The 27716-nt window shown below is 40.7% G+C and overlaps 2 protein-coding genes across 2 annotated transcripts in view; one reads left to right on the top strand and one right to left on the bottom strand.

Annotated features, from left to right (window-relative positions):
- The window catches only part of snd1 (staphylococcal nuclease and tudor domain containing 1), a 144914-nt gene that overhangs the window by 76561 nt on the left and 40637 nt on the right, over nt 1-27716 (bottom strand). The window contains exon 16 of the mRNA XM_068306401.1: nt 25533-25642. Within this exon, the coding sequence (XP_068162502.1) occupies nt 25533-25642 (110 nt within the window). The remainder of the gene's footprint in view (nt 1-25532; nt 25643-27716) is intronic.
- On the top strand, nt 837-5465 carry lrrc4.1 (leucine rich repeat containing 4.1). Its single transcript, XM_068306400.1, has one exon. It carries the CDS (start codon nt 2485-2487, stop codon nt 5287-5289), a length of 2805 nt encoding a protein of 934 aa, XP_068162501.1. The 5' UTR covers nt 837-2484; the 3' UTR covers nt 5290-5465.

Raw genomic sequence — 27716 nt, 5'->3', positions numbered from 1 at the left:
AAGGCAGAATTCCCTCCACCTTCCCTGTATTATGATTGCCAACTCATCCTTAAGTTGGAGTGTAGGAAGCCCAGAGACCTTGTACTGTGTCCTCAATGTCAAGACATTTCAAGACATCTTCTTTCTCTGACTTTGCTGCCAACTGCTACTACCTGCTTTTCTAATTCTTCAGAACCATCTTCATGAGATATACACTACTCATAATTATCCTGCCATCCTGAATTGTGCTTATGCAGACCTTGATTTGATGCCCCAACTATGGCTATCCTCAACCTATGGCAATCTGGAACCTCTGCCTGTTTAATGCCCTAAACAGGTAAAGTAAAAGTGGCGTCAGTGTCCAATCTGGCAGTCTTTTTCACCACAGGAATGCATGACAGCTTCAATAGATTATAGGAAAGGCTGGAATATTACTGAGGAAGGTAGGAGGGGGTTAAAATCTGGTTGCTGTGGGGATGCCACTGTCCATCTCAGCCTTTTGGTCAGACAGTCTGTCTATTTCCCTAAGCAACACAAAGCCCCACAAAGCCACAGAACAAGAGACAGTGAACGCTGAAATAAAAGAGTGGAATACGACAGGAGTAAACTGGTTTTGGAAGAGATATACCTCTAAAAAAGTCTGAGTGCTTTGAGCTTACCCAACTACCTTAGGACACTGCAGCGAGAGCAGGAGGGAGGCTGGGAGAGAGAAAGTGACAGAGAGAGAGAGAAAGTGACATAGAGAGAGAGAGAGAGAGAGAGAGAGAGAGAGAGAGAGAGAGAGAGTGAGACAGAGAGAGAGCAAGAGAGAAATCTAAGCCAGCGCACGCTCTCTTTTGCTGCTACAACGGATCCTTTCCACATCAATGCTGCTCTTAACGTCACGCCTGTAAGCTGTGCTCAGCCTGCGCTTGCTTTCCTTGTTTTGCTCTTCTTTCCAGTCAGACGCTGCATAACAAGGGGCTGAGAGGAAGAAAAAAAAACTGGAAAACGACAAAAAAGAAGCTGAAGAGAGGAAGGAGAAACTGCGCACCACCCCTCCTCCCTCCGACCCACCTCGATCAACCCTGCTAACACCCCCACTCCTCACAGCACCCCCTTCCATCCCCCATTCCACTCCCTCTCCGAAGAAATTGACGGATTATTGGGAAGTGCAAGAGAGGCAGGCTGCAGCTGCTGTTGTGTGTGCTCAGTACTGCTGCTGCATGCTTTGCGGGGATGGTGCGTGTGCGTTTGCAATTGCTGCTGCCACCACTGCTGCTGAGGCTGGAGCGTGTGGCCAGTTAAGAAAAGGAAGACGCTAATGACGGCAGTGAGTGTCGCCTAGCATTTCAGTCCTCGCCGAGCATTCCTAGATGAAAAAAGAAAAAAGGAGAAAAGAAAACTCAAGTGGACATGACGACACGCTGAGAGGGGAAGCAAAGGGAAGAGAGTGAGAGAGGGAGAAGAGCTGTCAGACTGACAAACTGACTAAATGATTGACCACTAAAAAGTGAAAAGAAGAATTCAGAGAGGAGGGGTATGTTTTTTTTATCCCGGTCTATAAACTGCTTCTTCTAATTATTACAAAAAAAAGGAGAAGAACATTGGAAAGGACTCTGGAATTTTGATTCAACCTTCTCCGGTCTGACTCCCACCTACTTTGCTTTTTTGGCGTTTTGATCTTGGCTTTTTGTGAATAAAACTGTAAATCTCTTTGTATGGTTGCCTGTGCTATGGAGACTCGGGTAAGGTATCTCACAGGGGGATCAACTGTCGGATTCCAAGGACAAGCAAGAGAAGAGGAGCCGATAGCAAGAAGCAAGCAAGAAAGCACCGCTGCTTTGGGAGCCTGACTGGATTCATATCTGCAATCTTTTCTCTTTCTTTTTTCCCTAAATCAACAAGGAAAAACAAAGACACATCGACAAAGGGCCTTCGAACCTTTTTCTTTGGATGTGTGGATTTACAAATTAGCTCTTGTTAAGCTTTGGCATTAATTCCTGTTTGACAAAGTAAATACTCTTTGCTGCTCTTTGGGATATAAATGCATCTGATGTGAATACCAAAGCTCTTTCTGATTGCAAACAAGAGGGAGGCTATATATCTCAGTTCAAGGACCTGTTATAATAACTTGAGGTAGGTGTCTAGCGTTTCAACCCCTCTTTGGATCGATTTGTAACACCCTGCCTCGCTTCTGTCTCGTAATACAATTTCTGGTTTCTTAATTTACCATCATGTCCTTATCATACACGTTTCAGAAAAGTCAGCCCTGTCTTTTGTCCCCTCACTTTTCCTTCATGAAAATAAAAGTGTTGCTAAATTGAGGAACAATCAAAACCCCCTTAACCTGCCAGAAAAAGCCAGCAAACCCACAATACACAAAGCCTCCCCCTTTGTTCCTTTACCTATGTACTCATCCCTTTAACACTGCTACCAGCAAGCCACTACTTTTGCCGTCCCCAAAAACCACCCCTAACCCACAACCTCCCCCCAGATGATGCTGAATTATGAACGTGCCACATCATGAGTCTCCTGGGGCGGGTAGCTGTGCATCGTGCCAGGAAAGCCGCCCTGCTCTGTGTAGTCTTCCTGATGGCGCGAGCGTGGAGCAGCGCCTCCCTGGCCTTGGCGGGGGCGGTGGTGTCTCAGGGACCTCAGGGCTGTCCACCGCAGTGTTCCTGCAGTAATCAGCAGGGGAAAGTGGTGTGCACCCGACGTGGCCTCACCCGTGTGCCCCCAGGTATTCCAGCCAACACGCGACACCTCAATCTAATGGAAAACGCCATTGAGGCGGTGCAGGCTGACTCCTTCCGCCACCTGCACCACCTTGAGGTGCTCCAACTTGGGCGAAATGCCATAAGGCAGATTGAAGTGGGCGCGTTTAATGGACTAACCAGCCTCAACACATTGGAGCTGTTTGACAACCGGCTGACGGTGGTGCCCAGTGGCGCTTTTGAGTACCTGTCTAAACTAAGAGAACTGTGGCTGAGGAACAACCCCATCGAAAGTATCCCCTCCTACGCCTTCAACCGGGTTCCTTCCCTCATGCGACTAGACCTAGGAGAGTTACGAAAACTGGAGTACATCTCAGAAGGAGCTTTTGAAGGCCTGCAAAATCTCAAGTACCTCAACTTGGGCATGTGCAACATAAAGGGGGATCTACCAAATCTGAGCCCTCTGAAAGGCCTGGAAGATCTTGAGATTTCTGAAAATCATTTCAGAGAGATAAAACCAGGCTCCTTCAAAGGCTTGCGTTCACTGAAAAAACTATGGGTTATGAATTCACAAATCACAGTAATAGAACGCAACGCTTTTGATGACCTGTCTTCACTAGTAGAACTTAATCTTGCCCATAATAATCTGAGCGCTGTGCCACATGATCTGTTCTCCCCGCTCAGGTACCTGGTGGAGCTACATCTCCACCATAACCCATGGAACTGTGGCTGTGAGGCTGTATGGTTAGCACAGTGGTTAAGGGAGTACATCCCAACTAATTCAACTTGCTGTGGACGCTGTCACTCACCTGCTAGCATGAGAGGACGACAGTTGGTTGATGTAGACCGAGGTGAGGGTGCAGCAGTCCAATGTTCTGCACCATTTATTGCTGATGCACCACGGGACTTAAACATTTCAGCAGGTCGAGTGGCTGAGCTTCGTTGCCGCACAGCCCCAATGTCTTCAGTACGCTGGCTCTTACCCAATGGGACTATCCTGACACACGCATCAAGTAACCTGAGAATATCAGTGCTCAATGATGGAACCCTTAATTTCTCAAATGTCTTGGCAGCCGACACTGGCATTTACACCTGCATGGTGTCCAATGCAGCTGGAAACTCCAATGCCTCTGCCTACCTCAATGTGAGTGCAGCTGAGCTTAATACATCCAACTTAAGTTACTTTACCACAGTGACTGTGGAAGTCTTGGGGCCAACCACTGAAATGCCTAAACCTAAAACCACTACAACCACACCTGCTGCTCCTGGGGCTGGGGTAGCTGGAGGAGGAATAGGCCAAGGGACAACAACTACAACTGTGTCTCCTTCAGTCTTTCAGCCAGTATTCATCTCCACGCCAACAGTGCTACTCCAAAGCACTGACAGTCCATTAGGCACAGCTAAGACGTCTGTGGCACCTGGACCAAAAGGTGCAACTGGAAAGCCAGGCAAGTCTGGGCCTAGCCTTGATGAGGTGATGAAGACCACTAAGATCATAATAGGTTGCTTTGTGGCAGTTACACTGTTGGCTGCTGTCATGCTCATTGCCTTCTACAAACTGAGAAAACGCCACCAGCAGAGGAGCACAGTGGCAGCTGCCCGCACTGTTGAAATCATCCAGGTGGATGAAGAGGACCTTCCGCCGCCAGCTTCTGCAGCTCAAGAGACAGCACTCACATTGCCTGAAATCCGGGACCATAACAACATACACAAACTGGACTTCATCAGTCACAAGAGTGACTATGGCTTTCACAAACCCAAGGCTGAATACAAACCCCAGTCTGACTTCACCCTTCATAAGCCGAAGGCTGAGTATACCACATATAAGCCCAACATGGATTTCACTAGCCACAAATTTTTTCCAGACTACAGCACTCACAAATCTACACCAGACTTTAGCCTTCATAGACCAAAGCCTGACTATAGCCCATTCAGACAGGACTTCGGCACCCACAAACCTAAAGCAGAATACAGCCCATTCAAACCTGACTTTGGCACTCATCCAAGGCAGAAAACAGACTTCAGTCCATTCAAACGAGATTACAGCACCCAACCAAAACCTAAACATGACTACAGCCCATTAAAATCTGACTACCACTCACAGCATAAACCGAAGGCAGAATACAGCCCATTCAAACCTGACTTTGGCACTCATCCAAGAGTAAAACCTGACTACAGCCCATTTAAAGTTGACTACAGTACTCAACCTAAGACCAAACCAGACTACAATGTTCATAGAACTACAAGTGACATTGCCTACCAACCCAAGGACCCCTACCCCCATAAGACTGCAACTGATTACAGCGCCTTTAAGACTGACTTCAGCCCCCATCAAGCAGATTACAGTGGCTTCAAGTCTGATTTTAGTCCACACACTCAAAGACCTAAACTTGATTATAGCCCACACAAAATGGACTACAGCACCCACAAGGATTACAGCACTCTGAAGCCCAAATATAACACCTACAAACCCACAGGACACGGGGCTAAATGGACAGAAAACAATGTTGGGAACTCTTTGCCTCGAACCTTGCCCAGTACCATCACAGCAATGGCTGAGCCCTTTGTCATAAAAACTCATACCAAGGAGAAGGTACAGGAGACTCAAATTTAAAAAGGACCCAGAGAAGGCATCCAGTACTTTCCCTAGGCCCCTGTTTCCCACCCAACCTCACCCCAAGTCCTTCATACTTTCCTCATAAAATCTTGCAATAGAATGCACAACAAAAAAAGGACAGGAACTACTTTTGTACAGAGTGCAAACTTAAAGAGACTGGTGATTTCTTGTTGTACATGCTTATAATATATATATATATATATATATATATATATATATATATATATATATATATATATATATATATATATATATATATATATATAATGACTGGGCTGGTGATAGAGAAACATATATTAAAAAGAAATTGAAACTATTTTCTAACTTGTATCTTCTATTTAAAACATGAGTTGTTTATGATGCTGTCTTGACTTTGACAAAATGAGGGTAGTCTTGTTTAAAAAGGGGCATTCTGTGTGATTTTTACACCATGCTACAGAGAATGCAGTGAAAGAAAAAAATATTTATACTGAGAAGACTTTCTTTAACAAAAACCGAAAAAAAGATCAGTGTCGATCTTTACAGGTTTATCTTGTAAAAGCACCAAGAATTTGTACTGTGCCAAATGTTATAAAATGCAATAAAAGGATTTTTGGAAGAAAAAAGTAAGTATTAGAGAGAACTGTTTCCCCCCTTTCCTTCTTCTACTGGTGTGAATTGTAAGGATCAGGCAATGCTTTAGACACTGCAGTAAGACGCTGCAGCTATACTTTAACCCTACATGTGCTGAATGTGGCAGAAGTGGATGTTGCTTTTTAATTTCTCAACATCTACTGTTACTGTTAATAACAGTATTATTATGATTATTATATAGCAGTTTGTTTCATGTTTTTATAATATAAGTGAGTGTCATGGTGCCTAATCAAGGTGTGAGTTCTTAACTTGCAAACAGAAATTCAGTGAAGCAATGGCATGTCTATATACAAGTATTCTTATTACATTTTATAGTGGTGCCAGTATAGTCCGTACCCTAGCTCATTTACTATTTTACAACCAGGTGTTGTGTTGCCAATGAGTTAAAAGTTGATTTATTAAGGTGAAATATTTTTTGAATATTAAGAGTGTCCTGCAAGTTGCCAAAAAATATAGATCTTCATTTCACTTTTAATTGCATTGCCAGCTGTTGTGCCTTCATCAATCAGTAAGGGGGCTTTTTATGGTGACAAATGTAATTGGGGTCTCGCTGTTAACTGTGCTTCTCTTTTTATCTCTGAAAATATTACCACTGTCAGTCAAATTGTAGCCTGGTCTAACAATGAAGGTAATTGGACCTGCACTGGGAGTACATATGAAAATAAGAGATCATTTGGAGTAGGTAACATGTGGGAGAGTGATGACAAAGTCAGTACTACAAAAGAACTCCGTGGCAATGACTGAATGCTGCATGAACCACAATCATCCCAGCCAACACAGATACTCCTTTCTCATTAACCTATAAATCTGTGCAATTCAAAGTAAACTAAAAGCACTTAAAAGCAACTACCCTTTAGACAAGCAAGGTGATAAAATCAAAGGTAAGGAGTCAAAGGAAAAGAGGCCGGTGTAGTTGATGAACAACAATTTACATAACCACAGATAAGTGTAGACAATGACGACATTGTTAGGAAGTATCAGTATCAGTGAAGACCGCAAGAACCAAAAGATGTTTCAACTTCCCAGCGGTGTAGCATTTCAACATTTGAAACACAGAAATAAAGAAAATGGAGAATGTTTGAATACAAACGACAGAGCAAGGCTTATGGGCTACACCTCCAAGAGTATAGGAGTTGGCTGAGCTTTTGTAATGTCTGTGTTTGTAAGAGAAAAGGTAGGATGACAAAACAATAAATAAAAGGGAGCGTGACAAAGATAAAGCAAAGGATGTTGGTTTGGATAGCTGATGACAAAGAGTGTATAATTTGACAACGTCTATTTTTCTATTTCTCCATTTAACTGTTTTGGGGGATAGCTTGTCTTTGAAAACACACAGCATATAGGTTGTGACTGCTTTAGGGGTTTCATGCATATATCACACTTCTCATGGTATAATGCTGCATTACAGGGCTGGAGTGGATAATAATCTCAATTACAAGACACAGCTCTCAGTGAAAAACATGAATGGCAAAATTGTGCAGCGCAGCAAAAACATGAAGTCACAGAGAACATTTATTTGATTTATTTAGAGGCTTCCTCGTTGACTCTGCATGTTTTTAGAGACAAGGACATCTGGCATGTAAAGACAATGAAGGTCATTCCAATTGGTTGTGACCGCATTAGTGTCTTGTCATTACCCTAAAAGGAGAATTTTATCATCCTTTACAAACTGTCATTGAATTAAGGTAAAAATAACTTACTGTAGTCTACCAGTGCTGTCGCCGCTGGTCACTTGGCCAAAATCAGATATGATTAAGTCAAATGGAGCTCACAAACATCTCCTTCTTCTCTTAACTGTTTTGGCTCTCCTTGTAATTAAAACATTAAGCATTTTCTGCTGTCCAAAAGGCAGGGCAGATGACATGCCAATCCGTCTGTATTTGACCAAGTATATGAAAGTATCTTGTGCTGTGTATGATTTCTATCTGGTTTTGGGATACATCCAAAAGCTGGATAGAATCCAGTAAGTGTTGCAGAGTGCAGAAAAAAGTAAAGGAATAGATAAGGAAGAAAATTGTGATAGTCACATTGAACATGCCCCTTTCAAACCACTCTGGAAATTAACAGACCTACACCATCTAACTACAACATCCATGGTTTCATTTTAACTGTGGACCCATGTGCTTCTCCACCAGAAGCTTTCTGTCAAAGGCAATCATGAGAAAAAATTATGAAAAAGAAAGTTAATTTCAATCACTACTAACCATTTGTAACTGCACTGACTCATAGCCCCAACAGCATACCTTTCTCTCCCACTCCTCTTTACCTGCACTTGTTTTAATCACATAGCCAGGCAGTGTTTTTTCCTATTGTCCCTGTGTAACACTGTTGAGATTATGCTCAAACAAGTAGGTGGCAGTATATTGTATCTGAATGGGCATGGTTTATGAAAAATTACATGATCAGATGTAAGGTGGTATAGTGTATGGTGCTACTTATCACATGTTGGAACAGTTAGTCAATGTTGCACTGCTTTCAAATGCTCCTTCATATTAAAAAGCCAACATGGCTTCTGGGTCATCAATCTGCCAATCAGATAGCCAGACATTGAAGGTTCTATCTCCACGAGAAACACTGCCTCTATCCTTTCATCCTCTGCATTAAGGTTTTCTTTTTTTCTTTTTTTTTTTGTCTGAGTGCTTCATTAGCAATCATGAAGCCATTTGAAAGAGGAAGCAAGGCAAAATGCACCTACTTACCAACAGCTCACAGAGTCTGGGGAGAGAAGAAAAGGAGGCATAGAAACTGAGACGTAGGGTATAAATTTGGGAAAAAGAAGATAGCAGGGTTTTTTTTCCACAGTCATTAGGGAAAAACCAAAAGTTAAAAAAATTAACCACAACAGAAAACAGATATCAGAAAAGACATATCTGTGAAGCATACAGAAAATAAAATTGTATTCACAGAGAACTGCAGCTTAGATAACGTAGCATACGTGTATCTATAAGAGTTCCCTTGAGGATGAAACAAAAAGGTATGAGAACTTGGAAGGGAAAGAATAAAAGAATTAAAACAGAATCAGGCTCACAATGAAAAGATATGAAGGGAAAGGAAAAAGGGAAAAAAATAGAAACGAGGAAGGGACCAATACGAAAGGAGTAAGCAGAGCAAATGTGATGCAAGAGTGCCAGCTACAGATGGAACAGGGAATATGTAGACTGCATGATCAGTGAAGGACCTGGACTGCACCACAAGGGTGTGATGGAGATGGTGGTGTGTGTGTGTGTGTGTGTGTGTGTGTGTGTGTGTGTGTGTGTGTGTGTGTGTGTGTGTGTGTGTGTGTGTGTGTGTGTGTGTCTGTGTGTGTCTGTGTGTGTGTGTGTGTGTTTGATGTTACTATAGCACCACAGCACTGTGTAGGGGATAAGAAGTGCTGATACCAGTAATTGACTGGACCACAGGGGGTACTTGAGGAAGGAAGACCGGTGAATATGAAGGCAGAGGATCAAGAGGTCAGTGCAAATGGAAGTGCAGGGACGATAACTGCCAGAGTGCAACCGCATGCATACCTTTGTGATTTCAATGTATTCAGGAGGACGCCAAATTTATCAGGTTCAAGCTCTAAACCCAGCTGCACAACAAACAGCTTTTCCTTTTTCCTTTCATTTAATTCAGAAAAAGACCTCATTCTTGACTTAAAAAAGGTTTGTTAGACATTTTGAAAGTCAATTATTTTTAATGCAATCTCTTAATTAGATTTTTTTTCTCGGTTTAAATTGCTATGCATTGGGGCGCAAAAGATGGTTGTAATAAAATGTTATTCCATTAAAATGACCTACAATAAGCTTTAAAATCTGAATTGCATCAACAGTTTCTGAAATAAAGCTCACAACTCAAGTCTTGACAGGGAATAAAGAACAGAAAGAATATTTTAAAATTTTCCACTTCTGTCAAAGAGTATATTTTAGGTTCAATATCTGTCAAAATGTATGACAAGTGTGGTGATTGCCAATCATTAGATGGCAGACAATTTCTCTCAGAACTGATCATGATGACGCTACTACATTCTCAAAATATGTTGGTACAACTTTAAGCATTCTTGTGATCTTGGCTCGACTTGTGCATGTGCTTTTTGGAGCTGAACACAACAATAACATCTTTGATGAACGTGTATGACATAACAACGCCTAAACTCAGAAGCAGATCAGAGATGCTGGCAGCACCTTAGGTTATTCCGCTTGACACATTGTAATTATGATTTCTTGACTGAGAGGAAGAAGGGCAATGCATGCTGACTTACATGATCATAATATTTAAGGCTGGCTCTCTCTTTATCTGTGGAATATCAATGAGTTTTTCATGGAGGCATATCTTACAGTTCAAACACAGGCTGCAGAAAATTGCCTTTGATAATTTGCTTTACTTGTGACTTCATGCCTTTGTATAGTCTAAAACTTCATTACATAAATTGATTTCAATAATTAACATGCTGTATCTAATGATCAATTATGGGATTTGCACTCCTCGTTGGGGGATATCAAATACACAGTGCCTGTGTTAGGATTTTTGTGCGAGCACCAGCCAGTGTGCTAGTAGAGCAGTGAGGCTATTCTAAGCAGACCTAGAAGCATGCATGGATGTGAGGCAACATGAGTCAGGGCTAGAGTTGTTTGGTTCTACATGTCCTGTAGAGGGAATGGACGACATCTATGAAGAGTGTTATGCCATTCTCCTTATTAAAAAGAAGAAAGAGAATGCTTTTCTATGTCGATGCTTATAGGTGCATTTGGCTTGGACCATGTGGAAACTGATGCAAATACAGAAGCTATGTAACTGACAGGTGGTGGTTTGATTCTTCGCTACGGAGGTCGATTGAGGCAGAAGAAAAATGTTCACAGTGTACTGTTGGCAACAAGCCCACAGCCATCGAGGCTGCTGTGTTGAATCAGAGTCTGCCAATGAATTTTATAAAGATAAACACCGTGGTCAATCTTTTCTAATGCAGGTACAGATTCTGCTGCTCGAGTGAATGGTAGGTGGGTTGTGTGAGCTATTTCGCCATATTGAGAGGAACACTCAAATTCTCGTCCCTGTGAGAGGTTTACTGCCTCTTTGATGGGTGAAAAACATCCCATGTTTTCTTAGGAGCCAACAACGATGAAGCCTCATTTTTATGGTGCTTTCTAGAAGCTGAAGCTGTGTGTGTGTGTGTGTGTGTGTGTGTGCGCGCGTGCGTGCGTGCGTGTGTGCGTGTGTGTCTGATGGCACGTGTGTGCAGTAAATCAAGTCCACTGAGAGCAGCACAGGAGTCTGAGGTATATGGTAGATGGGGGTTGTGTTGAGGTGTTGTGAATGCACGAAGACATAGATGTACACACACAAACACACACATGCACACAAAGAACTATGTACATATAAACAACAAAAACTCAGGCAACTCAACGTTAATTTCACTGCTTTTTTTTATGTACAGCCTACAGAGAATTGATCACAGCCGCAGCATCACCAAGGATACTAGAGCCCTCATTACCTCTCAAAGACAGAAAAATATTAATAGTCACAAAACAGACTAAATGTCCAGACAGTTTAAATGCAGGATGTATTAATGTGTTTCCATCAGTGATACAAGTTCAAGCTACCTGATCCCGCTTTTTCTACATAAACCCTATTGAACAATTGTATTTAATCATCTCAGTGTAACGTGACTATATTGACGATCATAGCAGCAGAGATGTCATCAGATATGTCTGAATTATTCTGCAAATTTTATCTGGAGCTTTCATTAAGTGGATTTTTCTGGTTTCGGTGTAGATTGTTTCAGCACAGTGAGAGGCTGCCGCAGCCGTAGTCAGGTTTTATTATTCACAATTGTAATTATGGAAGATTTATATCTTAACAAAATCATGGACGGAATAAGAATGGATTTGTCACGTATGTTAAGATTTCAAATTTCTTATCTCGTCACAGGAAGAGCAGAATGTGAGAACATTCTGTCCAATTCATGTAATTTCTGCTACCATTCAGAGGGTTCTATCAATGTACATTTGTCAATTTGCATGGATGCATGGAAATTCAGTCAAAGACAGACATGAAGAGGAACAAATCATTTTTCTTTTCCCTTCTATGCCAGCGGTAAAAATGACGTTTCCCTACAATCCAAAAGATGCATGCTACATGAAGAAGCAGAAAAAGTCTCGGGGGTTACTGGGAGTGTTCTCAGATTTCCTTTTTTTTCCAAGAATGAGAATAGCTATCTGGTTGTAGATATTAAAAGAGAAGAACTGGGAGACAAAATGGCTTTCTGCATTTCTCAAGACAGGGAAGAATTACTGGTAGATAGTGAGAGCAGGACTTTATCTTTGGTTCCATTTACACAGCCTTTTCACGGCAGCAATGGTATATCTTTATTCTGCCTGATCCTCCGCATAAACGTAACAAAGACTTTATAGGGGGTCTGTTCTATTTCCTCATATTCAAAGTAATTAATATCAGTCAGCAGCCAATTCATTCAACAATAAAAGCAACCAAAAACCTTTTTGAACAGGACAAACAGACCAATGTTTAGGACTCCCTTAATCTCAGATTAAAGGGTGGGATGACGCACAACAAAAAAGGAAAGGTGATTTTTTTTTTTGCCATGTTAATCACTTCTTTACAACTTAACACATTTGTAAGATGTCACACTAGATGCCAACACTGCTGTGTTAAACATCACTCCTCTTTAGCTCACAGAATCCTAAGTCGCTATTTAAAATCACACAATGCTTCGCTGCTGTCTTGTTCAGAGTAAACAAACAAAAAGGCAAAAAAAAGAGGCATTGTAGCTTTTAATGGGGTGCTGTTTTGCGATCTCCGTGTTAAAAAGGCTTATGCCACTCTGAGTGTGAGACAACGGTGCTAGATGGATAGCTACTACAAGACGGACAGAAGTGGAAAGTAAAACCATAGACAAGGATGAGGAACAAAAAGTCATGTAGACAGGAAAGAAAGGCAATTCAAAGGTACTTGCAACAGATAAGAACCTCTTACATGGAGCATTAAATGGGGATGGCTATTCATTCCGTATTAAATGGAGGATCATGGATTTCCACTGATGAGGAATTCAAGATGACCAGGGTGAGAGGTTTTGTGCTCATGTCAAAGACTAACTAAGAGACGTGCGCTCTTGCTGACTAACAGAACGGCAGATAAAAGCAATGTCAAGATGAAAGTTGTAGTGGGCTGTGTGGAACATCCATGGTCTGAAGCAGTTTAGCGTGGTAGTAGAATTATTAAGGCACTGCAGCAAACTGCGGGGTGTTTAAACGTGTGTAAGTGTGTGTGTGTGTGTGTGTGTGTGTGTGTGTGTGTGTGTGTGTGTGTGTGTGTGTGTGTGTGTGTGTGTGTGTGTGTGTGTGTGTGTGTGTAGTTTGGTCAGCATAAATCACAAAGATCAGACTACAACAGTACTCTTCAGAGAGCATATCCGCAAAAGCTGGCCAATTCTAAACTTCTGTTTAGCTTGCCTGACCCATACTCAAGCACTCCAAAAAGTTTTGTGGCAATTTATTCAGTCGCTTTTGTGGAATGATGCAATAATAAAGTGTTGTTCAAACACTGTTAAAAGCATTGTTAAAGGGCAAAGAAAAGCTGAATCTGTCACAAATTTTAGTGGATTATCTTCTGGGCAATGCGAAATCCTGTTACTAGGTTTCATAAAAAATCAATCCTAGGACTTTGATCCTGCTGAAACAAACTGACCACCAGACATTGGTGAAAATGTGACCTTTTTGGATTAGGTCACATATCAGTCAACCTATTTCTACAGGCAGTGTCAACCCATTGAGTTTTCATTATTCATGAGGCTTTCAAATTTTGCGATGGTTTAAAAAGAGTCAAAAAGCTGCTATAATAATAGGGCCCAGGCAATGACCCCTGCAACAAGTTTTAATGGATCTCGGTAAATGGTTTCTCCAAGGTGCTTGTTTTAAGCGCAATGGTTACTTAATAGAACTGAATGTGGGATTGCTGGCAGATCGAAGGTAGCAATAAAACTGTAAGAATGTCATTAAACATTTCACTCAATCTGTTATCTCTTTAATTTAGACCAACAACAAAAAAACGATCATTGGAATGAAAAATGTATTGTGTACAAGGAGAAAAAACTGTTAACTGCATATAGAATTAACTATACTTTTTGGCTTTTGGTTGTATTGTACTTGGCATTCAGCCGTGGTAAAAACATTTGAAACAGATATGCGATTGGAGGACTTTTACGTGAAAGGCTTGTGTAGGAGTCACAATAGGGGAGCCCGGTCCTGTCTCATTGGGCCTCCTCCACTAGAAACTGTTCAAAGCTGTCCCAGAAAACAGACAGCAAAAGATCATTTAAATCCAGTGGCTGCATATTTATGTCTATAACAAGCCATCTTTGTGCCATTCCGTAGAGCTGTACTTTGGCAACTATGAAGTCCTTGGAAGTCGAACAAATAATTAAGATCAAGTTAATTAAAATGAACGTTTAAAGAAAATAATCCCTTATGACCCCAAAGCAAGAAAAGTAATCAACTAAATCACCAAAAAAGATAATTAGCATCAAAACAATGTTCATAGGGTCACACAAACTTTCCAAATTACATAAATTACTCTCCATATTCACTTTCTGGTTCCATGGTTGTGTTTGACATTTTCACGGAACACTTCAAGACAGAGTGACTCAGATGCTTTGTGGCCCTAAAATGACGATTACCTCAATGGGCCAAGTGATATACGTACCAACCGAACCGGGGAACTTTTAATTAGACAGTTATACTGGCCCCCCCCCCATCATTCTTGTTCCTCATTGCAGCTAATTAAATGCAACCAGACAAATCAAAGATGTATATGTGCGAGGAGATTTGTTAGTCCATCAATTACGGTTTTGGTTTTGCCGCTGCAGTAATGTTATGGGCTGATTTGACTTACAGTTGAGGATGTGAGTGTAAACATGTGGGACCAAGAGCAGGTAGTCAGGAAAAAAATGGAAGAAGTAGGTGGTTTCTTCCAACAGTGATTGGAGCAAAAAGGCCTGTGGAGGTGCTAGTCAAACAGGAGTTTAATAGGATGGAGAGGAGAGGAGAGGAGAGGAGAGGAGAGGAGAGGAGAGGAGAGGAGAGGAGAGGAGAGGAGAGGAGAGGAGACAGGAGAGGAGACAGGAGAGGAGACAGGAGAGGAGACAGGAGAGGAGACAGGAGAGGAGACAGGAGAGGAGACTTGGCAAGTGTTCACCCTCCCACCCTGTTGGCAGGAGAGGCACAAACTGTTTGCTCACAACAGTACATGAATCTATTAGTATTGTTCCAGGAGATAATAACTCCTGTGTGTGTGTGTGTGTGTGTCTGTGTGTGTGTCTGTGTGTGTACATACGTTGTGTTTTTTGCACATTTCTCAGCCAAAAGTGGCAAACGAGTCATTAGGTGGTAGACGCCCAATATGGAGCAGCAACATAAGATATGAGCAGGCAAGAATTTAATCTATCTGTGTATTAGACTCAATGCTAAATGTCAGCACTATAGAAACAGTGATGCCTGGCAACACAAGTTTCCAAGTGATTGTTCAACAAAAGATCATTAGATCAAAACTGTACCTGAAGGTAATTTATTTTAAAAAATGCCTTGGCCTGGTTAGAATAGCGACGTGTTCAAATACTAAAATCAAATCACAGGTAATGAAATTTAATATAGGCCTCGAAGCTATTGATCATCTAACTGAACACACTTCCACAGCAGCACACTATCTTTTGGCAACAAAAGCATTTTAGGAAACTGCAGTGCCCTGGCCAGCCTATCTTGGAACTCCCCCCTGCATACACCCCTGCATATTCAGAGAGATTCAGCAAGCAATGAGTTTAAAGTAGGTGCATTTCTGTAGTTGGTATCAATTGAAATTGCTGTGCACATTCACATATAGCTCCCTGCTTGTTGCCCACCTCAGCCATTAGCTTTATCTGTCTGATTTCAAAGCTCAGAGCCCAATTTCTGTTGGCTGTTGAAATGAATTTGCCAGGTTTGTTCTTCCCTGCGTACACACTGACACTTCTTTGAGAGAACATAGAAAAAAGAAGGAGAGGGGGTGAGATGAGATGCTGATCGCTGACACAGCCGCTGAGAGCCTCTCTCTTGTTGGTGAGGGATATAAAGAAATTGAATGACTGAAAAGGTGGATGAAAGGAGATGCTGATGTGGGGATAAGGGTGTAGGCATCGGAATGTTGTGCTGGGGTAAGCTGGCGAAGGATTACCGCTTCAAATCTCTCCTCTTTTTTGGCCTTTACTCAGAGCTTATTCATTAAAATCTCCAGGCTACATTCCCCTGCTCATGCCAGGTAGACACACACACACACACACACACACACACACACACACACACACACACACACACACACACACACACACACACACACACACACACACACACACACACACACACACACACACACACACACACACACACACACACACACACACACACACACACACACACACACACACACACACAGATGTGTCTTGTGAAAGCAGAGGCAAAAAAGGTGGAAGCGGAAAAAGAGAAGAACAAGACGAGAGGCTATGGGAGGTCTACGGAGGCGTGCCCTTTGAGCAGCGAGGGCTTGACATTGACAACTCAATGAGCGTGAAAGTGACAGAAGACTGACACGACGCACAGCGATGCACACAGCGAATATGCCAAGACGAGAACAGGTGAAGATGCCGGTTTAGTGTGCTCGAGCCATAAAAAGATTTGGCCATCATAGAAACAGTTGAGACAAGGAGTGGGAGAGAGAAGGCAGAGACCAACTGGCTCTTCTTGGAATGACAGCTGATTTTTTTACTGTGTGCAAGTCTTTGTGGTACGTGTTTCAATCCTACAGTAGAGACAGCACTGATGTGTAGCAACTACTGTGTTGTCGAGAGAACCCACAGTATGTGTGAAAAAGAGCTATATGGTTTGTGCTAGCCTGTATAGATACAACCTAACACACGTCAACCTTCATGCATTTATAATACTGACAAGAAGAAAAAAAAATCCTCTCCTCCACTGACTTCAAGGGTGTTAGAAGTCAGAAATCGAGCAACAATGGATTAACATTATTAAAACTGCATCAATATATAATATCATATCTAGTTTATTTATGTATCTCAACTATGGGTGGAAGAATACACAATGAGTATGTATGTGCCAGTGAATCTGTCAATAGCTCTTGATATTATTTCACAGTCGACAACATGATAGGATCAATCTCAGCATCAATAAGGCATGGAGGCTTAGAGCCATTTCCTCAAGAGGACTCATCACAGATTCAACTCGTATCTATGGGAGTCCAATGATCTATGAGCAATATTTTATTTCTAGTGCAATAAATAACATGAATAAACCACTACAGTGCTATCCTTTGAATCAATTGCTCTATGTATCATGTTATATGTTGTTTTAACTGCTGTGCAGCTGCTGAAATGAGGTTGGCTGTGCTGTTAGGAAGGATTTCTTGTCTTCGAACTGGTGAAACCCGAGAGGGCTGCTGGTGTGCATGTGCAAAATTCACACAGGGGAAGCGAGTGCGAGTAATATAATGCAACAATAAAGACTAAAAGGAATATTAATGAGTGCACAAATGCCAAAAACTAAACCAAACACTGAAATCAAACTGAAGACACTTCGTCATGAGGTTGAACAAGTATTGAAGGACAGTCTAGTCACCCAAGAGGATTAGCAGGACAAAACTTGTGTCTCAGCAGAGAAATTGTTTAGGGTCTTATTAGACTTTCTTATCATTATAGTTACCACATGCATTTAATTACTTCAGAAAGATTACTAGAATTTTATAGAAACCCTCTAAGTAACTAACAATTGTTACCGCTTTGTCAAAAATGCCAATACGATATGTAAATAAGTCAGTTCAACAGATAAAAATTGACCTATTGAGTGGACTTTTCTTGGCTGCCACCGTTAAATATAATAGTTACTCGAAACTCTTAATTTAATGTTATTTTTCTTAACTAGTCTCTCTGCATTTCCCTTATTCTTGCAGTCAGACTGAGACTGTGGTGACTGAAGGAATAAAGCAAGAATGATTATCTGAATGATCCAGTATGTTTAGAAACCAGGGGAAACGTAGCTTAAAGGTGACAAAGAAAAAACCTTGCACATTAGATAAATACAGGAAGAGCCACATGAAGACAGAACAGTGCGAGTGCATAAGAGCATTATACTATCGCCCTTATTGATGTGGAAGAGAACTGCAGTTCCCTTCATGTTGAGAAAAAGGCTAGGAGGATTCAGCTGGTCCCTGAGCACAGTGTGTGCCTGTGTCGCCGCAGCTTTCAGGGTATGCTTATCAAGGAGGACTGTGAAGTTGCAATTCCATCGCTCTCTCACACACAAACACACACACAAACACACACATGTAAGCACAAGGTCAAACTCGTAAACACCGGGGTGATAAAGCGGTGAGAAGGTTTCTCTCTAGCTCTCATCGTTCAATCTCTATTCAGGTCCATCTATCTCTCCGTAAGTGCGATGGTGTGAATGTGTTTTTATGTGGGTCGCTCTGTTCCCCCCCAGGCTATAACTCACAATTTTTTTCAAGAAATAAAGCTGAGCTGCTCGACTGTGACACTGATACACGCGAACGGGATGAAGAACGTTCCATTTGAAAACTGCTGCAATCAAAAGCCGATCTCAATCTGTGACGCTAATTAGTTGAAGGTAATGCAGAAAGGATCAGAAGTTATGGTCAGTACTCCACTGATGGTGCTGTTAATGGAATGGAAGCTTTCGTAGTTTCAAGGTCAAACCTTAAATTACAATTTAAATACAACTGCTCAGACTATAGACAATCCGTGGTCATTTAGGTGAGGCTAGGAGGCTTGGGTGCAGAATGGGTAACAAACCTATCATTAGGTATCAACCATATAACTGAGGTACAAATACACACTTGAACTGGTAAAACATCAGAGGGAAGTAGCTACAAAATAAAGATATAAAGATAAGGTTACAGTAAAATGCAGTCATGCTATTCAAGACGGTGCTTGACTTATGAATGGATGGGGACAGATCCTGTCTGTGGCTATGAAGCAGCAGTAATGTGAGCGCAGGGCTGTGTTTTACACTTGTGGTTTGTTTAACTACAGTGTGTGTTGGGGGGTGGGGGTGGGGGGTGGGGGACCCGAGGGGCAGTTCACAATCCCAACAGTCTGTCTGTTCCGCTGACCAGGAAACCACACTATGTATTATTCATGATGTGTACTCTCACTCACTCTCTTGCGCGCACACACAAACAGACACACACAAACAGACACACACAGTTTGCATACCAAAGTATGGGAAAGCAGGTAAATACGTAAGTAAAGAAATAAATAAATAAATAACAACGGAAGCCGATCACAATGCATGTTCGGAAAACGGGCCAACATGAAGAATGATGTGTGATGCAAGCACGAGCGAAGGAGACTCGGTCAAAGACTAGAAGATGCAGTAATCTGCCTCGCGCCAAAGTAATTCAAGCATGATTGGAAATCAATGAGTAAGGAAGCTGTAGAAAAATCCAATGCCATCCTGAAGCCCTGAAAGGCAAAAACAGCTCGAATGTATGAAGGATGCATTCCGTGTGCCTCTGCCTGTGTGGAGAATGCTAAATGAATTGATCTGGCCACAGATGTGAAGAGACAGATGGAAGTAGGAACTGACAACGAGGTAACATTTCAATTATCCCATCGTCGCAATGTGGCTATTTACACATGAGGTAATGGCACAGTAAGAATCGCCGCACGACAGCACAGAACGCACAATCCTATTGACATTTCCGAGGTGCTGGGCGTTTTATGATTGAATTAAAATCTTCGGCAAGAACATCTGTAACAACACGTAGATGCGGTGACTCAGGTGACTCATCAAGTATTCACAAGGCAACCTCGTTCGGGTCTGTAGGCGAAACGCGCCAAACAACCTCACCTGTGACGGCCTGCCTCGCGCAGCGTTCGCATTATGAAAACGTGGAGGCCAATTTCATCCTTGTCTAAAGAAAAAGAACAATGTGCACGCTTCTCAACTCCAAAAGACAGAGGTAAGTGGCTGAGTGTACTTGTGCAAATTAGGACTAAGGAAATTATATTAAAATTATAATCCATTTGAATCCAACGCTGTTTTGTATTTATTCGTTATTGTCTTTCCAACTGGAGATGGAATTTAACCTTTTTTTTAATCATCAAAGGATGACATACACTTCAGAGTCTATCAAACCTTAAAGTAAGTACTCTTCCGAGCCTGTCCTTGCATCATTGCCTTCCAGAACAGATTGTTGACAAGTTTTCAGAGGCTGGGGGACTTCTGAACAATAACTTTTTCCTCCCCTTTTGACGATTTCTTCTCAGATGAAGTCAAATATACAGGGAGATAATCCAAACGGCATAATGCAATTTATTGTCTCAAAGCACCCTCACTGTACAAATACAAAAGCAGAAGAAAAAGTATAAATAGACTTCTCTGACATTCAGGTCTTCTTCATGTATGTTCAACTAAGTAAAACACATTTCTCCATTTTATACATAGAGATAATTTATTTGACCACCTAGACTAAATGAGGTCGATACGATAAACGAGTTGTGGAAGTGGATGAATTCATTACAAATAATTACCCACTTAGCCGAATATCATGTGTACTCAAACATTACATCTCAGCTTCATCCGCCATTCTTAGTTTTGTTTTCCTCTCTCAATTTGTGATTATTTATTCAACTCGAAACACTGTCAACACACAGACATATAAAACACACACAAATACACATGCATGAACAGATCAAATCAGTGGCCCATTCTGGGAAATATTTTGTGCAGACCATTTTCTCTAAGATAAAATCATTTCTATATGGGTTTAACAACATTGACAAAACACTCAGCAGGAAACTGAAATCCAACATTTAAAAACACCCAGTTTCATCCTGAGAATGATAATTTGATTAGGTCTTAAATGGCTTTTAAATATCTATGATGCTCTTGACTTTGACAGCAGCATCTGTGATATTTGAGGTGTCGTATTTCACATTCCAGACATCTTTGTTCCCATATTTTAATTCCGCTTTAAGAATCGTTTGAATATTTTTCATTGACTCATTAAATGAGAAAACAGCATTAATTATACCACCTTCCTCACTCATCCAATAAATTCCTACATCCTTGTCGCTCCTGGTTGAGCTTTTGAAGTTGACAACCAAAAGAATAAAGGCAAAAATCAGCAGAGAGTTTTGGTGACTGATGCTGTGAATCACTGCTTTTTTTGTCAACAGAAGGTGAGAGGAAAAGAATAGACGAAGAAAGAAAAGCGGAACATCTAGGGAATGGTGTTTACCGATGGGTTTTTCCTTTTCACTCCTGTCTCAGATGTTAACACCACACAGGTACAGCGGTGGGATGGAGACAGACTGTAAGAGACCTTCAATTTCCACAACCTAAAAAAGGCGGGCCTGGTGCACCTATATACAGACTGAATGTTCTGTATGATCACAATTAATAATGTCTGTGTTATTCCAACTCTGAGGCGACAGCGGAGGGCGAATAAGACATTTGTGAAATGCAAGACAGAACAGTCGGATGGCAGTGTGATCTTTTGATGATGTGATATATCGGTGACAAACAAAAATCGACTGGAAAAGTCTTCAAAATTGGGTGATGGTGGGAGTTTTTGAGAGCACCTCACCTTAAAAATAGAAGACAAAAATCATCCGCCATTTAACCGGAACAATAAATTGCTGTATTTTTTACAATGATAATTCATTCTTCAGAAAAACACAATGAAGACGACACGCTAAATGCCAACACTGCTGTATCATAAGGAGGGATCAACGATCCCACAGTAAATAAACACAACAGATTTTTGCAGCCTGAAAGTAAAAGAAACAAGAGCAGTGAGGGTTTTTAAATAAGAGACTGAAACAGGGGCTGGTCCCCTCACTGAATGTCAAATTAATCGTGCATGTCTGCATCAACAGAAATTTAGATGTGACTCCGTCGGTGAAGAGAGAAGGTGAGTTGGGGGGGGAGGTAGAAATGGCAAAGTAGATAGATAGATAGATAGATAGATAGATAGATAGATAGATAGATAGATACTTTATTAATCCCGGAGGAAATTGCATGTAGTAGGTAGGGAAAAGAGAGAACAGTAGGGAAAGAGAGAACAGTAAATTCCCACCAGAAATTTTAAAAAAAAGGACAGTAGAGGTGACAAGAGAGGTGACAGTGAGGCACAAAGAGAGAAAGGGCTATTAGCCAAAGAAAACAAGTACAGAGTGCACTCATGTCTGCACCCAAACTCAATTTCAAAGGAGACAAGAAAAACAAGATTATATAATTACAGAGTACTGAAATATGGAAGTGTGAAGAGGAAAAGAAGTAGGACCATTGAGTCAACAAGTCATCAGATAAACAGACCCAAAAAAAATGCAAAATGATTGTCAAGCAAACAAGAGCAAGAAAAACATTTTCTGAATGCAAATAAAGATGCCACCAAAACCCAAATCGTTCACGTGAAGTCATTTTCCCCAAACATCCCAAAGTTCCTGCAATCAGATGCTATTCAGAGACAAATCAACAGCATAATCCTATGCTAATGAAATCAAATGATCCATATTCATATTCCTGAGTGTGACGTACCTTAATAACCTGTTTCAGTCGAACTTGCTATGCTACGCAGTGAGAGGGGGGAGGGGTGGATTCTGAGGGATGTTGCAGTGTGTTCCTCTCCGTTATAAATCACATCTTTCACTCTGTTGCTGCTAAGTTTTCTCTCAGAGCTTTTGCATTTCTTGTCTCTCATATAACTCTATTCATAGCACAGCCATCCACGTCACTCATTTCTAGCCCGACACTTTCATATCCACATGTGTTTGGTGATATCTTAGAGGAGGTGAATCAAGGATAGATACTGATGACTGATTCTCTCTCGCAGGCTTTCTTTTTTTCTTGCCTTAAAAAAAGTGTGTGTGCTTAGCTGTGCTGAATGCATCCATTTGGGAATGTGTGTGTTCCTGTTCATATTATCACATTAGCCAATAACAGCAGATCAGTGCAGCCGGCCAAGCAGCCCCCGCACTGGGCTCATAACTCATTATATGGCGCCGGACTCCTTGCTAACTCCCACCTACCTGTGAAAACTTGCTGACACAAACGATGACGGGTAAGGCTGAAGATGCGTGAGGAAGTGTGTGACAGTGTCTTTATTTTCTGTGAGGATTTAGGAAAGACAGGGAGGGTGGCAAAGTATGTGTTTTCAAATATAAAAAATGTAGGTTTAATACATTTTTGCATGACAAGCTGCACCAATTGGATGCCCGTTCTGTGCATTCATTATTTCAGACAAATATATCTTGATCTTAACTACACCACTGGATTGCCACACACACCCAGGCACTCATCCACCTCCAACTGCTCGCCAAGGCTACATTTCCATGACAATTAAATACTGGAGGACAGTTGAGTCAGCCACTGTCTATGGAAAAAAAAAAAAAAGCCTTTAAAACATAGATAGGAATGGAGAGGGGGAAATAAAGACAGGGAGTGTGTGGCATGGATAAGTGGAGGCAGGATTATAGCTGGTTCCATCAGGGCTTCAATCTGTCCACTGTTTCCTATAAAAACCTATTAGCATGTGAATGAACTGACACAAAGTGGACTGGAGTTTTTTAAAGCCCACAAGCACTAATCAGGTGAAACTGGGTGTAACCAGGGGGAGAAGGGTGTGTTTGTGTGTGTGTGTGTGTGTGTGTGTGTGTGTGTGTGTGTGTGTGTGTGTGTGTGTGTGTGTGTGTGTGTGTGTGTGTGTGTGTGTGTGTGTGTGTGTGTGTGTATGTGTGTGTGTGTGTGTGTACAATTTATATCACTGATTCTTGAGAGTTGGGACAAAACACTCTGGAAAACATTTTTTGAAAATTTACACTACATTTATTAGAGTATACATTAATGTAGATAAACATCTGTGCTATCTAATCATGTAAAAATGCAGGTTGGAGGTTAAAAAATATTTCACAAGTTTACCTTAAAAACTTAATTTCTGTCAACTCTATCAGACATACGAAATATATTTTATTATATAATGATAATAAGCCCTTCAAGGATCTTAAGAACTGATGTTTGTTATAATAGTGTTTAGTTACTCTGATATGCAATAAAGTATAATATACAAACTGAAAGCTTAATTTAACACTGTTATAAACAGATTTCTAAAAATTTGTATTTTCAAATTTTATCTTTTATTTTGCCTCTAAAGAAAAAAATTACTTAAGTGAATGAGACACAAGAGGATGTAGCGCTGATTATTGTTTATTACTTAGACCACAAAAACTGAAGAAAGATTTTGCATCCCTCTAACATACCTTGGAGGAATGTTGGCTTTTTTGTTGGCTGTTACTTTCCTCTCATTAGCTTTGTCAATGGCCCAAACTGCTGGATTAGGGGAAGAAGATGGTACTTTTTTAGGATCTTTCCTGATGATACACTTACTGCTGATTTTTGGCAACAGGGGGCCAAGGGGGTTGCTTGTTTTTCTCCAGCTCTCTCTTGACGATGTTGAAAAATAGAAGAGTTTTTTTTTTTAATGTTTGGATTCCTTATGTTGCTTCCTGATAGCATCTTCTTTGTTTCTGTGGCTGGAGAGTCCAATGATTTATTTGTAGCCTTTTTTTGCAAGCAATATTATTTTCAAATAAAATTTTGAAAGCAAACCTTTCAAAATTTTTATTTCTCTTGAAAACCTTTACTTGTTTTACTGTCTGTCTGTTCCTTTTCTCTGCCTCTCTTCAATACTTTCTCCTATTCCTCTGTGTCCTGTCTCCCATCTTGTCTATCTGTAATACTTTTTTGTCTTAAACTCTCCTCTTCCATCTGTCTTTTTTCTGCTTGCATGGCATATTTCTTCTCTGAGCCACTGTTTAAGTTTTCTCTTCTCTATTCCTTTTCGTTTGCTGCTCAGCACACAAGTTCTCTCTAGCCACGGGTTCCTTTAATACAAAAGTTATGAAAAATGTATTTGATTATTTTTATGTAATCAGATGTCCATTTTCTTAACATAATAGATTGACTGATTGATTGACTGATAAAATCTTAAATGTGTAGTGTGTGTTTCTACAACCACATGTTGAAAACACTACACAAGTTATTAAAAAAAGACCTATTGTGTTAAGTAAAAATACAAGTAACAATTTACTAAAATACTCACTATGAGTGAAACAATGTGGATATAACACATGATGGATGTCCTTGTGCTTTTATGTTCCTTTTTTAAAAATGTATGTCTAATTATGGCAATGCAATGAAGTGGCAACATGTCTTGGGTGTACCCATCTCTTGCCCATAGCCAGCTGGGATGGACTTCAGCCTAACCCGTGATCCGGATTTCAGATAAACGGCTGAAGATAAGATGATTTCATTTGTCTCGTCTTCAAGACGATGAATGAATGAACATACAAACACAAATAAACACAAATTTAAAAATACAGACTGCTTGCAGAAAGTACCCACTTCTGCCATTTCATTTTAATAGGTATAAAGGTTGCTTTCAACTTCCAACTATGAGCGTAAAAAAATATTTTCCGTATCATCAATGCACCAAAAAAGAAGAAACCAACTTTGAAAGACATCATGAAACTGGAGAAAGAATGTTCTCACCTCCCTTTGCAGCACCAGCTCTTTGGTGAACAGCATGGCCTCTTCACTGAAGGGTTCGGCCACCTGCATGCCCCCAGGTGTATTTCTGGAACTGCGTGGGCATTCGATACCTGAAAGATAACGATTACAGGGGCGAAAGGTCAACACAGATGTTTGTCAAAAGAACAGCAAGTCCAGACAAACCAGAAGACATACAGTGCGCCCTCGTGCATTCGTGCATCAACGCTCGCGACTTCACCTCATCGCGGATTTTTGGTAAGCAGTCACGCGATACCGTACGCACATTCTATTGGATGACGGCATCTGGGAGTGCGCTATGTTCCATGAGTCTCGGACATAAGTGACACACAAAAGTGCTTTAAACAGTCGATAAGAGTGTGGGAAAAGGTAATACAGATCGAAGGTGGTTTACTATCAGTATGGGGAGGGTTCATGAACGTTTAAATTACCGTAAATAATAAGAGTTTCTTGTTCTATCGCAGGAATTTGTTAATCACGTGGGGTTCCTGGAACGCATTACCCGCGAGGAACGAGGGCACACTGTAATCAGAAAATCAAGAAAACATTCTTGATTTCTGTTTTGATTTGATTGGATTAATTGTGCAAATAGAGCACAGTGTCTAGCCTTATATCAGCAACAATCCATCCATGGAAATCCAAATGCTTTAAGGGGTTGGAATAGGTCAAACAAGACATACAGTGATCATTACTGACATCAAACAATGAACACACACTATATTGCCATAAAAGGTTCTTCACAACAGCTAGAAGATCAGTTCAATACATCAAACTTCCCACCAATCACACATTTCAAATTGTGTGCAATAAGCTTTATAGACAAAATTCTGCAGTTTGACCTCCTAAATCACAAGCATCTATCAGCCTTTTCGCTTCATAATAACACTAAAAAAATTATCATACAGCGTTATTATTTTCCCTTTTGTGTGACTCCCAGGCTTGAAGAAGAGAGGGAGGTCTCTGTAGAAAATTTTAAACTTTAATCTGTAATTCATGTCGAGCCACATGCTGGATGAAATACAGCCCACACTCTGAGCTTAAACACACACAGCTTTTCTATCTCAGCGGCACACGTATGCATCAATTCCTCCATTTACATAAACTCCATATCAACTGTCCTCTTCATAAATCACTTCACCGAGTGACAAAAACACTTAGGGTATGTTTTTTACTGCATTCATCCACAGCTTTCTTCTTATCGGCAGACATTTTCAATTGGCCATTCTGTTGCGTCTCAAGTCTTTAATTCATTTCTTAGTGCTCTCCAAGCCTATGTCCAGCACCGTTTGCACCATTCATTTCTCACTCTGTATCAGATACTGAATCAGTATAATTTGTTCCTCAAGACTGAAGACCTGGACTGTATCTACAGTATTGAATTCTTAAACTCAGCTATGGTTTTATAACCTTACATGATCCACACGAGATCTTCCATTGAGGAATGATCATTCTACTTGTCATTCTTCCCAGAATCCAATACCAATTTGACAAATTTGTATGCTTTCATAGTCTGACGAGCGAGTTTTGTTTAACAAAAATTAACATGTTCATTTGATCCAACATACAGTAACCATTCTAAGCTTATGAGCTAAATTTAGTAAGGAAAGACTAAATGAATCTCAGGAACAAATTGCATGTCGTACATGCAATTTATTCAAAAACAAATGTTGCATATTCTTATACTAATATCCCTGGTAATTAGCCTCTAACTTCATACTGATAACCTGCCAGACACTCTCTCACTTTGGCATGGCTACTGATACAGATGGATACTTGAAAGATACAACGAGCCCAGTATGAAAGATATTAGTGTCTTTTTTTATGTTGATGAGTTAATAATTCTTGATTTTAGACAGGCTGCTGACAGGATATAATTAGTGCAGTGAGAGGGAAACACACAAAGACCTAAAAGCTAGGTGGGAACATGCACTTGTGAAAATATGTATTTTGGTGTCATTTTAACTGTAATAGTAATAGTTGTCTCAAATATTAATATTATTCAATTTAAATTTGTTGCTTATTAACCACTGGTAGTTTAATTTTTATTTGATTTGCAGAAATCTAGCATGAATAAGAAATAGAACAAGCTGAAGTTTCTAGACGACAGAAAATTATTTCATCTTTTTGACGAGATGACTGCGAAACCTTTTCTCAGAAATTTTTAAT

The sequence above is a fragment of the Antennarius striatus genome, chromosome 22, assembly GCF_040054535.1.
Source record: "Antennarius striatus isolate MH-2024 chromosome 22, ASM4005453v1, whole genome shotgun sequence".
In the NCBI taxonomy this organism is placed as follows: domain Eukaryota; kingdom Metazoa; phylum Chordata; class Actinopteri; order Lophiiformes; family Antennariidae; genus Antennarius; species Antennarius striatus.
The sequence above is the reverse complement of the archived record's forward strand: the minus strand, read 5'-3'. Positions and strand labels throughout refer to the sequence as shown.